Source organism: Thamnophis elegans, chromosome 4 (assembly GCF_009769535.1).
Source record: "Thamnophis elegans isolate rThaEle1 chromosome 4, rThaEle1.pri, whole genome shotgun sequence".
In the NCBI taxonomy this organism is placed as follows: Eukaryota; Metazoa; Chordata; class Lepidosauria; order Squamata; family Colubridae; genus Thamnophis; species Thamnophis elegans.
This window is the reverse complement of record NC_045544.1, coordinates 136,006,194-136,019,957: the sequence shown is the minus strand read 5'-3', so window position 1 is coordinate 136,019,957 and position 13,764 is coordinate 136,006,194. Positions and strand designations below refer to the sequence as shown.

At 43.7% G+C, this 13,764-nt stretch overlaps 2 protein-coding genes across 5 annotated transcripts in view; both read right to left on the bottom strand.

Annotated features, from left to right (window-relative positions):
* INTS2 (integrator complex subunit 2) overlaps positions 1–6,147 on the bottom strand; it is a 53,574-nt gene extending 47,427 nt beyond the window's left edge. The window contains exons 1-5 of one of the 2 annotated variants that reach the window (XM_032215999.1): positions 5,921–6,147; positions 2,718–3,026; positions 2,494–2,632; positions 1,428–1,530; positions 1,036–1,149 (exon numbers count right to left, since the gene is read on the bottom strand). In XM_032215999.1, coding sequence (XP_032071890.1) covers positions 1,036–1,149; positions 1,428–1,530; positions 2,494–2,632; positions 2,718–3,010 — 649 coding nt within the window. In that variant the 5' untranslated portion in view covers positions 3,011–3,026; positions 5,921–6,147. Of the gene's footprint in view, positions 1–1,035; positions 1,150–1,427; positions 1,531–2,493; positions 2,633–2,717; positions 3,027–5,920 lie in introns of those variants that run through there. The other variant, XM_032216000.1, reaches the window with a different exon arrangement.
* Positions 6,148–10,193: 4,046 nt separating this feature from the next.
* Positions 10,194–13,764, bottom strand: part of MED13 (mediator complex subunit 13) — a 197,714-nt gene continuing 194,143 nt past the window's right edge. For all 3 annotated transcript variants that reach the window (XM_032216864.1, XM_032216862.1, XM_032216863.1), the window contains 2 exons: positions 13,262–13,362; positions 10,194–11,703 (listed from right to left, as the gene is read on the bottom strand). In XM_032216864.1, coding sequence (XP_032072755.1) covers positions 11,571–11,703; positions 13,262–13,362 — 234 coding nt within the window. In that variant the 3' untranslated portion in view covers positions 10,194–11,570. The remainder of the gene's footprint in view (positions 11,704–13,261; positions 13,363–13,764) is intronic.

Here is a 13,764-nt window from a genome sequence, read left to right as displayed (position 1 = left end):
AGACTGTGGGGGCGATATGCTGACTCTGTAAACCGCTTAGAGAGGGCTGAAAGCCCTATGAAGCGGTATATAAGTCTAACTGCTATTGCTATGTAGCCAAAACAAAAAAGTTTTCCCCTCCCCCCCCCCAAGTGGGTCACACTGTCCAATCCAGGTGCTGGCTGGTTGCTGGGTTACCGGTTGCTGGGTTACCGGCTCCTCCTCTGGCCAGCCAGCTATGAGAATGTCCTTGGTTCCCAGAGGAAAACTTCATGGCTACAAAACCCCATCTAACTATTTCCCCTCTCGCACTGCTGTGTGGCAACCCTGAAGTCTCCAAGATGGCTTCAGTCAGGCTCACTTCAGGGTTGACAACTCACTTAACAAATGTGTCACATAACAACAGAAATTTGGGACTCAATGGTGGTCGTAGCTCGAGGACTACATGTATAGTGTTTTTCAGTCAATTTACAGTCCATACACAGCATTCAAGAGATAAAGATAAAGGTTTCCCCGCACATATGATGCTAGTTGTTCCTGACTCTAGGGGGCGGTGCTCATCTCCGTTTCAAAGCCGAAGAGCCAACGCTGTCTGAAGACGTCTCCGTGTCATGTGGCCGGCATGACTAAATGCCAAAGGCGCAGGGAATGCTGTTCCTTTCCCACCAAAAGTGGTTCCTATTTTTTTCTACTTGCATTTTTGCGTGCTTTCAAACTGTTAGGTTGGCAGAAGCTGGGACAAGTAATGGGAGCTCACTGCATTACATGGCGCTAGGGATTCGAACCACTGAACTGCCAACCTCTCTGATCAACAAGCTCGGCGTCTTAGCCACTGAGCCACCTCATCCCTTACAATATATCAAGACATATATTGAATGCAATAAATATGCTCAGTTCCTACTCAGCTGTATGGCTACATTTCTTACCCTTTTAATGCTTTTGTTGAAAAGTGTGCTCCTTCAAATGCTTCTCCTGATGCACAACCACTGGTGCCTTTGCAACACACATGAACAGGCAAAAATCACTGCCAACAAAGTATTCAGGAATGTAACATACCTTCGTTAAAACTATCAGGGACGTTGGCAACTAAAAGGCAGAGGAACCAAGCACCGTTCTTCATGTGGAGCAAAGCTTCAGCCACATCGACGATGGGCAACAGCGAAGGGAGTTCTGAACACAGAGAGTCCAAAGGTTGTTTATTCGTCTTAAAATAAGGCGTACTCTTCAGCATAATGTTTAAAATATAAAATACAAGATTAACATATGTACAAGTTAAAAACAGGTTCTTTCCCAGAAAGTAGCAGCATTCAACAAGTTCAAAACAAAGCCAGTGAACTAGGGATAGATGCTTTTACATTAGGGCAACTATTAGCAATAGCACTTAAGACTTATATACCGCTTTACAGTGCTTTTACAGCCTTCTCTAAGAGAAACACACACACACACACCTGCTTGCAAAATGCAAAGGACATCTGCCGCTTCTTCCAAATAAACTGGACTCTCAAACAGCTCTGGGGATTTGAAAAAAAATTCACCGGTAGAGTCGGCCACCTGTTCGGAGAGAAGGGCTCGTCTTTGAAAATGAAAAGCAACGCAAGCTGGAAGGAAGAGAGGGAGCGAGGGAGGAGAGAAAAGACAGGAAAGGAAAAAAAGAGAGGAAAGAAAGAAAGGAAGGAGAGAAAAGTGGAAGGAAAGAAGAGAGAAAGAAAAGAAAGAAAGAAAAGAAGAATGAGAAAGAGAGAGAAAGAAAAAAGGAAGGAAGAAGAGGAAGGAAAGAAGAAAGAAAGAAAGAACAAAAGATAAAGAAAGAAAGAGCGAGAGAAAGAGAGAAAGAAAAAAGGAAGGAAGGAGAAAAGAGGAAGGAAAGAAAAAAAGAAAGAAAAGAAAGAATGAGAAAGAAAGAGAAAGGAAGGAAGGAAAGAAAAGAGGAAGAAGAAAGAAAGAGAACAGAAAGAAAAGAAAGAGAGAAAGGAAGTAAAGAACAAAGAAAGAAAAAGGGAAGAAAGGAAAGAAAAGTGAAAGGAAAAAAGGAAAGAAGAAAAGAAAGAAAAGAGAGAGAGAGAAAGAAAAAAGAAGAGGAAGGAAAGAAAGAAAGAAAGAAAGAAAGAAAGAAAGAAGAACAAAAGATAAAGAAAGAGCGAGAGAAAGAAAGAAAAAAAGGAAGGAGAAAAGAGGAAGGAAAGAAAAAAGAAAAGAAAGAATGAGAAAGAAAGAGGAAGGAAGGAAGGAAGGAAGGAAGGAAAGAAAAGAGGAAGAAGAAAGAAAGAGAACAGAAAGAAAAGAAAGAAAGGAAGGAAATAAGAAAGAAAGAAAAAGAAAGGAAGGAAAAGCGAAAGGAAAGAAGAAAAGAAACTAAAGAAAGAGAGAGAGAGAAAGAAAAAAAGGAAGAGGAAGGAAAGAAAGAAAGAAAAGAAAAGAAAAGAAAAAGAGGTAGGTAGGGAGGAAAACTGACAGCTTTAAGCATCCCGAAAAGGGAGGCGACCTTATCAGGAAGGACCGAAGGAAAACATTCACCTTATTCATAATTGCCAGCAGCTCACTCAGCACCAGACGGAGCCGCCGGGGGGAATCGCTGTGTTCGAACTCCAGAGTCAGGCCGTGCTGCAGCTGGGACACCAAAATGCTCTCCCCGCTGCCTCCGCCAAGCTTATGTCTAAGAAGAGAAGAACAGAAAAGCTGCCGCCTTTTCCCATCCCTTATAGCACTTTTTAAGGAAACCAAACCTGCGGGAGCCTTACCTGAGCTGCTGCTCTTTGTTGGCATCCTGTTCCAGAGCGTGAAAATCCACAGAGAGCAAAGCGACAATGGAGTTTACGGCTTCGACCCCCGAAAGCAGGCGGAGGATGAGTTTCTTGTCCTGGGCCCAACTCTGGCTCTGGTCGGCTGGGGCGCACAAGGCCATTCGCACCAAGCAAGGCAACAGCAAACGGAGCTCCGGGTCACTCAATGCCGCCAAACGCACCACATCCACCTTCTGCATGGCTTCGAAGGCGTAAGGACTGACAAACTGAAGGGCTGCACATTCCGCCATTTTGGCCAGGAGGGTCCTGGAAACCACAACCAACAAAGAGTTTGGAAAATCAAATAGTCGCACGCACACACAAACACAACACAGGGCAAACACTGAGTAAGGAGAATATTTGTAGCTCAAGATTGAAATGAGAAGTCCTTGGTGCTCTCTCCAGCATGGTGGATGTATTCATGTGAATCCATGGCTTGACGTTTTAATGTTTGCATTTTAATTGTTTGCATTGCTTTTATGATACTGTAAGCTGCCTCTAAGGGAGGAGGAGGAGGAGGAGGAGGAGGAGGAGGAGGAGGAGGAGGAGGAGGAGGAGGAGGAGGAGAAAGCGGGGGAGGAGGTGGAGGAGGGGGAGGAGGAGGAGGAGGAGGACGAGTAGGAGGAGGAGGAGGAGGAGGGGGCAGAGGGGGAGGAGGAGGAGGAGGAGGAAAAGGAAAAGGAGGAGGAGAAGGAGGAAAAGAAGGAGAAGGAGAAAGCGATGGAGGAGGAGGAGGAGAGGGAGGAGAAGGAGGAGGAGGAGGAGGAGGAGGAGGAGGAAACATTGTATATTTTAAGAAGGTACTTGGTTGATACCTAGGACGCTGGCAGCAACCCCTATCAACCATTAACACCAATCAATGGTATTTATGATGGAATTTTTAATGCTCAATTGATTGAGTTTCATGTTTAATGAATAAACTATAATAATGATGATGATAATGATAATGTACATTTTAAGAAGATACTTGGCAGCCATACCATCAACACCAGTCAATGATATTTCTGATACATTTTTAAATGTTCAGTTGACTGAGTTTCATGTTTAATGAATAAAAGATAAAAATAATAACAACAACAACAATGCAGACAGATTGTCCTTTGGAACATGCCAGATATCACACTTGTCAAAAACCAAAGCGTACAATATATTGATATGGCTGTACCAGGAGATGCCAGAGTCGGAGAAAAAAGCACGAGATATTGTGACCTGGCCATCGAAACTACACGATTATGGATGAAGCATGTAACAGTGATACCCATTGTCATCGGGGCACTTGGCACCATGTCCAAGAATTTTACAAAACACATCAAGAAACTGCCGCTTTCTGCAATAACACCAGCGGAACGGCGAAAAACTGTGCTATTCGGAACATCTTATATTTTAATACAATACAATAGCAGAGTTGGAAGGGACCTTGGAGGTCTTCTAATCCAACCCCCTGCCTAGGCAGGAAACCCTATACTGTTTCAGACAAATGGCTATCCAGCATCTTCTTAAAGACTTCCAATGTTGGGGCATTCACAACTTCTGGAGGCAACTTCTGTTCCACTGATTAATTGTTCTCACTGTCAGGAAATTTCTCCTCAGTTCTAAGTTGCTCCTCTCCTTGATTAGTTTCCACCCATTGCTTCTTGTTTTGCCCTCAGATGCCTTGGAGAATAGTTTGACTCCCTCTTCTTTGTGGCAACCCTTGAGATATTGGAAGACTGCTATCATGTTTCCCCTAAGTACCTTTGAGAAGGTACTTGGTTGATACCTAGGATGTTGGCAGCAACCCATATCAACCATCAGCACCAGTCAATGATATTTGTGTTACATTTTTAAATGTTCAGTTGCCTGAGTTTCATATTTAATGACTAAAAGAGGAGGAGGAGGAGGAGGAAGCAGCAGCAGTAGTAGTAGTGGATTCATTGAGTAGCTGTTAAACTACATAACAGCAATTCCAGGGTCATCATTCCTTTCTTGAAACTTATCCTGGGTGAGAGGTCCTTGGTGCTCTCTTGCTTTCTTTCAGACGTTTCATGACCCACAGTAGGTAACATCATCAGCACTATTAAGGAATGGGGTTTGCTCTCGATTTATATTCTGGTAGCTTGCCCAAATGAGCATAGATGAACCAAAATTAACAGCAAACTAACAGTCAAGAAGTCAACAATACCCCAATCAAAGAACTGTCACACAAGCCAACAGCAAACAGCCCAATCAAAGAATCTCTAAGACTGGCCCCACCAACACTGACAGGGTAAACCTGTTGAGGACTACCTGTATTGGAAGACTGCTATCCTGTCTCCCCTAGTCCTTCTTTCTATTAAATTAGACATTCCCAGTTCCTGCAACCGTTCTTCATATGTTTTAGTCTCCAGTCCCCTAATCCTCTTGGTTGCTCTTCTCTGCACTCTTTCCAGAGTCTCCACATCTTTTTCTTTTAAAATCAGAACAGCAGATATAAATTAAAATACATCCTCAACCAGGGAAGATCCCTGCAGGAACTGGAGTCAGCCTCTCTCCCTCTCCTCTCTCTCTCTCTCTCTTCCATTTCTCTCTTTCTCCTTCTCTCCTCTCTTTCTCCCTCTCTCCTCTTTCTCACTTTCTCCCCCCTCTCTCCTCTCTCCCCCTTTCTCTCTCTCTCCTCTCTTCCCCCTCTCCCACTTTCTCTCCTCTCTTCCTCTCTCTCACTTTCTCTCTTTCCTCTCTCTCTCCTCTTTTTCCTCCTCTCTCTTTCTTTCCTGTCTCCCTTTCTCCTCTCTCCCCTCTTCTGTCTCTCTCTCTCCTCTCTCTTCCTCTCCCCCTTTCTCTTTCATCTCTTTCCTCTCTCTCTCCTCTTTTTCCTCCGCTTCTCTCTCTCTCCCTTTCCTCTCTTCTCTCTCTTTGTCTCTCTCTCCCTTTCTCCTCTCTCCTCTTCTCTCTTTCCTCTTTCTCCTCTCTTCCTCTCTTCTCTCTCTCACTTTCTCTCCTTTTTCTCTCTCTCATTCACTTTCTCTCTCATATTGCATATAAATCCAATAAACCTCAAACCTCTCCTCTTTCTCACTCTTTCTCCCTTTCTCTCTCCTCTCTCTCTTCTTTTCTCTCTCTCACTTTCTCTCTCCTCTTTCTCACTCTTTCTCCCTTTGTCTCTCCTCTCTCTCTTTTTCTCCTTCTCTCTCAGCCCGACCTACCTCAGAGGGTTGTTGTACGGGGAAATGAGCAGGAGGGAGTGCTATGGAAACCCCCTTGAGGGCGCCTGAAGGAAAAGAAAGCGAGATATAAAGCTAAAAGACAGACGCGGGAGAAAGCAAGAAGGAGAGCCAGGGCCGCCCTCCCAGGGGAAGCTCCACTTCCCCGCCCGCCATAAGAACGGGGCTCCTTCGCGGCGAGGAAACGCTTCGCATCCACCCTTTCCCTACAAAGCGAAACCGCCTCGGAAGCTTTGCTTCCGGGTTAAAGCAATTGTACTTCCGCCAAGGGGGGGGCAATGGCTCCAAAGGCAAGGAAAATGTCACTTCCGACGTAGCCCCACCCTCGTAAGGGCGGACGTCGTTCCTTACTGGCTTCACTACCGCCCTCAAATCGACGGAAGCTTACTAGTGATGAATGTTGGAGCCCACAGAAGCGTTGTTGTGTGTTATTGTTGTTACATCTAAGTGCGTTGTGCTGCGTGTTGGACGCCGCGTGTGTTTTGTTGGGTTGTTTTATATGCTTTTGTTCTCCCTTTTATTACTGATCTTGCAGCCAGGTTTCTGTTAGAATAGAATAGAATAGAATAGATTTATTGAGAATGGAAGGTTGCAAATGACCAGCTGTCTGCAAGGAATGTAAATCCTTCCTTTCCCCACCATCCAGTCAGAGCCAAAGAAGCTTCAAGTGGCCTCAATGACTCTCTCAAAGGATGCAAATGACCAGCTGTCTGTAAGGAGTTTAAATCTTTCCATTCCTCACCATCCGGTCAGAGCTGAAGAAGCTTCTTGGATGAGAAGTGAAATGCCTTCCAAAGGATAAAACAAGAAAGCCCAGTTTCCTCCTGAGAAAACACCTTTGGGGAGAACAGTAACTATGTGATGTTCACAGACAGGAGGATTAGTCAGTAGGAGCGGCCCCTGGCTGAGTCTGTGAGGCTTCTGAAGCTGAGCAGACTTGGTTTAATACCTAGAAAGGGTACTAAGGGGTACCAAGAAAATAAATGTCCCAAGGGGTGATGATACAGGTCCTCAACTTATGATTATGATTGTGCTGTAGCTCCCCCAGTGGCCAGTGGAGCTGGCAGCAGATTCGGACAGTGAGGAGGTTGGGGAGGAAGATGGGCCAGTCCTGGAGTCTGGGGAAGACTCTGATGAGGACTCTGCGTCCAAGGCAGAGAGGGGGCCGAGGCTGTCTGGCAATTATCAGCTGCCTTCGGAGTCAGAGATCAATGAGGCAGAAGAACAGCTGGAGCCTGTTCCCGGTGTGCGCATGCGCAGAGTTGCCAGAGGAAGGGAACAGCTAAAGAACAGGGGTCGACTTGAGAGTAAAGCCACAGGTGGATGATGAATGGCCCCTCCCAGAGGAAATAAAAGAGAAGCAAAAGGGGAGTGGAGTTTGCAGGAGACAATTAGTTCGCTTAATGGGTTCGTGACTCTCCGAGGCTCCTTGCCAAGTCTTGCAGCTATTGGCCTGGCAGCTCTCCAAGCCAGATAAGGTCTGTGACTGTAAATCCTCCTTTGAAAGACTTTGCTGGCTGTGAATGAGCAGAATTCACAGTCAATTAATAAAAGGGGGTTTTGTCGGTACAAGAAGTTTGCTTCATGCTCTCGGGAAGCATAGGTCAAAACGGATTGGGACCACTGCTAAGCAAGGCGGTTGTTAAATGAATCCCGCCTGATTTTACAACCTTTTTGCCGTTTTAAGGTCAGACGTTCTCCAAAATCAAGCCATGTGAACCTCAAGGAAGACTTCATGAATAATTTATTCTATTCGAATTTTAATTCTTAAAAGTATAGAAACCGGTTTCCATTTTCTGAATCACAATTTGTACAAGTTGGCATTCTGCAACAACACTTTATTCCTAATTTCTTTTCTTTTTTCAAAAAAAATTCATCCCATTTACCATAATGTTCAATGAAGATTGGAAGCATTAAATACTGGAGGGGTGGGGAGAAAGCATTAAATGATACCGATATAGAATTCTCCACCCATCCCGTGAAGGTGATCCAGCTTTTGTTTAAAACAAAAAAACGAAACAGCTGTGAAACTTAACATTTCCAGGAACCATGCTTCTTTTCATGCCAAAATTCTCAGCTCCGGTTTATTTGGAAAACCTACTAGTTGTTAACATTTTCTTGAAAGTTTGATGCCAAGGAATTCATTTTCTTCCACTGAAACATTCCTCGCATAGCAACAAGTGCAAACTAATACGTATTTCCTGCAAGTTATTTAGGGATTTCATTTCATTGAAGACAGACGCTATTTTTAAGATCACAGTCAACTAAGGAGAAATTTCCTGAGTGAGGACAATTAATCAGTGGAACAATTTGCCTCCAGAAGTTGTAAATGCTCCAACACAGGAAGATTTTAAGATGATGTTGGATAGCCATTTGTTTGAAACGGTGTAGGGTTTCCTGCCTAAGCAGGGGGTTGGACTAGAAGACCTTCAAGGTCCCTTCCAACTCTGTTATTCTATTCTATTCTATTCCTTGAAATTCACTCGGAGGGAAAAAATTTTATTGTTCTTCTCTCAAATTACTCTCTCCCCTGGGGTTTTGAAGTCGTAAGAGGAGGCTGGGGTGAAAAACCCATTCTGCTACTACATAAAAGGGCAGGTGCTATGTATAAAATTCAATATAAAATTCAATCAATTGGACAATCTTGAGAAATCCAGTCCAAAGACGTCTCGAGCAGAATGTCATTGGTTGAGGAACCTTGCAAAATATTAATAGAATAATATGCAAATATTAATAGAATAATACGCAATGCCGCAGGACTGCCGTGCCGGAACAGAAAATATTAATAGAATTAATTATTAATAGAATAATACGCAATGCCACAGGACTGCTGTGTTGTAACAGAAAACCGTCAGCTGAAACTTTTGAACAAGTTTATAATTGAACGTGTTTGAATACAGGGAGCTAGACTTAGAATTGTCTGTTTAGTGACCAAAGTTACAACGGCACTGATAAAAGACGACTTGTGTTCATTTTTCACATTTAACGACCGTTGACAGGAGTCACATGATCAAAACTTAAGACACTCAGCAATTGGCATGTATTTATGATGGCTGCAGTTTCCCAGGGACAAATAACATAAAGCAACAAATATGCCTTTATATTCCTTCCTTCTCCTATCCCCCCACCCCAATGGGTTGAACTGAGAGAGGGGGGCTGGCCCAAAGTCACCCAACTGGCTTCCATGCCTAAGGTGAGACTAGAACTCACAGTCTCCTGGTGATTGGCCCAAAGTCACCCAGCTGGCTTTCATGTCTGAGGCAGGACTAGAATTCACCATCTCCTAGGCCCAGAGTCACCCAGCCCAGTTATAATCTACCAGGTGCCTTAACCACTGAGTAGAGCAGGGAGGGAGGGAGGGAGGGAGGGAGGGAGGGAGGGAGGAAGGAAGGAAGGAAGGAAGGAAGGAAGGAAAGAAGATGGATAGAGGGAAAAAGAAGGGGGAAAGGGACAGAGAAAGAAAGGAGAGGGGAGAGAGGGAGGGAGGGAGGAAAGAAGGAAGATGGCTAGAGGGAAAGAGAAGGAGGAGAGAGACAGAGAAAGAAAGGAGAGGGGAGAGAGGGAGGGAGGAAGGAAAATGGCTAGAGGGAGAGAGAAGGAGAGGAACAGAGAGGAAAAAGATGGAGGAAGGAAGGAAGGAAAGAAAGAAAGAAGATGGATAGAAAGAGAAGGTGGAGAGGGACAGAGAAAGAAAGGAGAGGGGAGGGAGTGAGGGAGGAAGGAAGATGGATAGAGGAAAAAAGAAAGAGGGACAGAGAAAGGAAGGAGAGGAAGAAGATCGAGGAAGGAAGGAAGGAAGGGTCTATTGATAGAGTTAGAGGTAGCAGTGAACAGTTTGTGTTTTTTTCACATCCTTTTGCGTTTTCATCACACCAGGACGCAACCGCTTAGTTAAAAGAAAGGCCATATACAGATAAGCTTGATGTGCAAACAACGAAGATTAAATCAAGGCATGGAGAGAGGTAGAGGTTAGGGTTTTTTTGTTTTTTTTTAAAAAGGAGGCTGACCTTGCATTAATGGACTCGATTCTGAAAGCATCTAGTGAAAATCTATTTAAATGAATAACAAACGGCAGCCTTCAGAAACCAAAATCAACTCGTTTTCTTACAGCCGCAATGGCTTTTAGCATTTTTTTAAAAATGGCTTGAGCTAAGCTAACATTTCGACCTGAAAGGGAAAGGATTATGATAGAAGCGATTTCCACGTAATTCCCACCTCCCCGAGAGAAGTGTGATTTAGTGACGAACACAAATGCTTGAAAATGAAAGTGACACAGTTTATTGAGGGCAAGGATTTCTTTCGTTTTTAGAAAAAAAGTGTCGCAATTTCATCAGATGACACAGATTCTGTCTTGGCTTAAAATGCACACAGGGGAAAAAACATCAGAGGCCCTTGTAGTCAAAAAAGCACATCCTCCTTCCTTCAAGAAACAGGGAAGGGAATCTGCCAAAGTTTTTAGTCTCGGCCCTCAACAGAAATACCAATAAAATAAAATAAAATAAAATAAAACAATTTATTATTATCATCTTTTTTTAAATTCTCACTACAAGTTAAACCACCTAACAATATCACTTTTTTTATTTTAATATATTGCCATTATGTTAACTCTGCAAATGTGTGATATAAAATTGCTGTAAGACTTGGTACCTTTATTTTTTTTTCTTCAATTTTATATAAACACAGTGGAACTTCATTACTGTACACGTATAATCTGCAACTACAGCTTAGCTGTAAATCTCCCACACGCAAAGGTATGGACATTTCTATCCCGCCCCACCTTCCTATAGTCCCCATTAAACTGTACATCAAGACCAAATACAAATTTTTTTGCGGTCCCCCGTCCCTCCCCACCCGCTTACAAAAAAATAACACTCTAAAAGCAATCTACCGCAAGTTTTCAATTAAGACGATTACAGATATAATTTTAGACCAATTGCTTTAAAGCAAGAAGGCAGTATAAACCTTCTAGGAAATTTTTTTTTTTTTATAAAAGAGGTTAAGAAATATAAGACAATTTATACATTTAAAAACTTACAATAAATAAGAGATGCAGGCATTTTTTTGTTTTTTGAATACTAGATACTATAATCCAATACAAGAACATTGCAATGTTCCAAAAAAACGTTCCGTAAATTAATATTATTTTTGTCGTTTCTCCCTCATTCGTCTTTTTTTTTTTTAATGGTCTCCATGCTCATTCGTTTTCTTTTAAAATATTTATTAACATGGCAGGGGCCTATGGCTCATAAACTCTTCACAAATACTGTGACAGGTTGATGGGCGGAAGGAGAATGGATACTTGGCTACTGAAAAGATGCATTATAATACATGTCGGCTGACCGGTTCACCACTTTGGCCAGTCAGATATACGCAATACACCAACAAAAAAACAAAACAAAAAAGGGAGAGAGGGGAACAAACAACCAGTTTACGCGCCTCCCACCGAAAGTCAGAATCCTTGAAACCAATGAAGGATGATTAACAGCCTCCCCCACTTCCCTCCATCACAAAAAAAATGACGTTACAGAGAAGAATTAACTCGAGTCCTTTTCGGTGGAATTCTGGTTTTTTCCCTTTTTTTTTTTCCGGTTGTTGTTGTCTGTTCTTCGTCTCGCTCGGTTTGGGATAAAGATCACAGCATGTTCATGATAAAGTTATACAACTGATTCAGCACCACAAAGTGAATTGGGAGACACGACCGCCGGTCCTGGGTCGCAGGGTCACAGGTGAGCCAAGAGAGTGCATTGTACTGTTCCAACACAAACCTGGAGACGGAAACAAATCAAAACAGAGCGTTAAAGGGAGGGGGGGAGGGAGCTTTTGGGTTTTCAGAAAACCTCAGCAGGTGCAAAAAAATCCAGTGACTCAACTTCCAATCTCCACAAGCACATTGAAGTTCTACAGATAAGAAGAAACTGAACATCCGTCAGGAGAAAAGAGAGCTGTCCAGAGGATAAAGATGGTCCTCGACTTATGACCACCTCTGAGCCCCAAAATTTCCATTACTAAGCAAGACAGTTGTTCAGTGAGTTTTGCGCCATTTTTATGACTTTTCTTTAGCTACAGGGGTTAAGTGAATCATGGCAGTTGTTAAGTTGCATGATGGTCCTTTACGGGGTGAAGAAACTAGGGAGGATTCCTTTTGGAGTTGTGGTCTTAAACCACAAAATGAGTGGTCCTTTACGGGGTGAAGAAACTAGGGAGGATTCCTTTTGGAGTTGTGGTCTTAAACCACAAAATGAGTGGTTTGGAACGAACTCCCCGTGGAGATTCGAACCCTCACCACCCTCCAGGCCTTCCGCAAAGCCATTAAAACCTGGCTGTTCCAACAGGCCTGGGGCTAAAGAGCTGTTGCCCCCGTCTTGAATGGTATGACTGTTGTGTGTTTTTAAATTATGTATTGTTATGTATCGTTTATTTTTTATTTTTTGTCTGTACCCCCCCCCCCCCTTCCCTGATTTGATTTGTTAGCCGCCCTGAGTCCCCTTCGGGGGAAAAGGGCAGCATATAAATATAATGAATGAATGAATGAATGAATGAATGAATGAATGAATGAATGAATGAATGAATGAGTGGCAAATTAACAATAATAATAAAAATCTGCCTATTCCAGACTCTTGGGGAGAACTTGATAGGGGTGAACATCTGGCTGGAAGGAGGAGGAGATGGAGGAGGAGGAGGAGGAGGAGGAGGAGGAGGAGGAGGAGGAGGAGGAGGAGGAGGAGGAGGAGATGGAGGAGGAGGAGGAGGAGGAGGAGGAGAAGGAGAAGGAGGAGGAGGAGGAGAAGGAGAAGGAGAAGGAGGAGGAGGAGGAGGAGGAGGAGGAGGAGGAGGAGAAGAAGAAGAAGAAGAAGAAGAAGAAGAAGAAGAAGAAGAAGAAGAAGAAGAAGAAGAAGAAGAAGAAGAAGAAGAAGAAGAAGAAGAAGCAGCAGCAGCAGCAGCTCTTCCTCCACCCCTGTCCAGTTAAGGGCTCTTCTGCCTCTTATCTGACTTGGCTTTGTCTCTTGTCCCAGTCTCCCAAGGTCTATAGACTATATCAGGAGTCCTCAAACTTGGCAACTTAAGACTTGTGGAGTTCAACTTCCAAAAGTTGAATAGCTGACTGGGGAATTCTGGGAGTTGAAGTTCACAAGTCTTAAAAGTTGCCAAGGTGGGAGACCCCTGGCTTGTATGGAGATAGAAAGGCAAAATAAAACAAACCAGCCACTGGAAGCTACAGACAGGTCAAAAGAGAGAGGTGCCCACTAGTGGCATCTTAACATAATGAAAAGCCGTTTCTGCGATAACAGACTTCATGCTTGCCCATGCAGGGAACAGGCCTACCTGAGGACGTCGGAAGTTTGATTCGAGTCAAGAGGGTGGGAGTGTTTGCTGTGAAGTAGCTCGTCCGATTGCACTGAAGGCACGTGGAGGTGCAAAGAAGCCTTGGAGAAAAAGCCAAAGCCCAGAGTCAGTGCTCAGCGTGAAGCTCGTGTAACCCTTTATCCCCCAATTCAATCTGCAGTGGATGCTCCGTCTATGGGGCGAAATCTCAGAATCTTCTGTGCTAAGTGCCCTCGGTATCTCCTAAGACTCAGGGCTTATTATCCCTTCGGGCACAGAATCAGGGAAAGCAGCAGGGAGCTGTACATTTCATGGGCCTGTTTTACAGGTATGTTGTAATAGATAGAGGATGCTTCTTTTCTGCCTGCCATACTCAATATGTCTTCCTTTACTATCCTTTCTTTTCTCCAGTCTCCTTTCCTTTCTTTCCGTTCTCTACGTTGCTTCAATCTCCTTTCCTTCTTCTCCTTTCCTTTCTTTTCCTTCCTTCCCCTCCCTTCCCC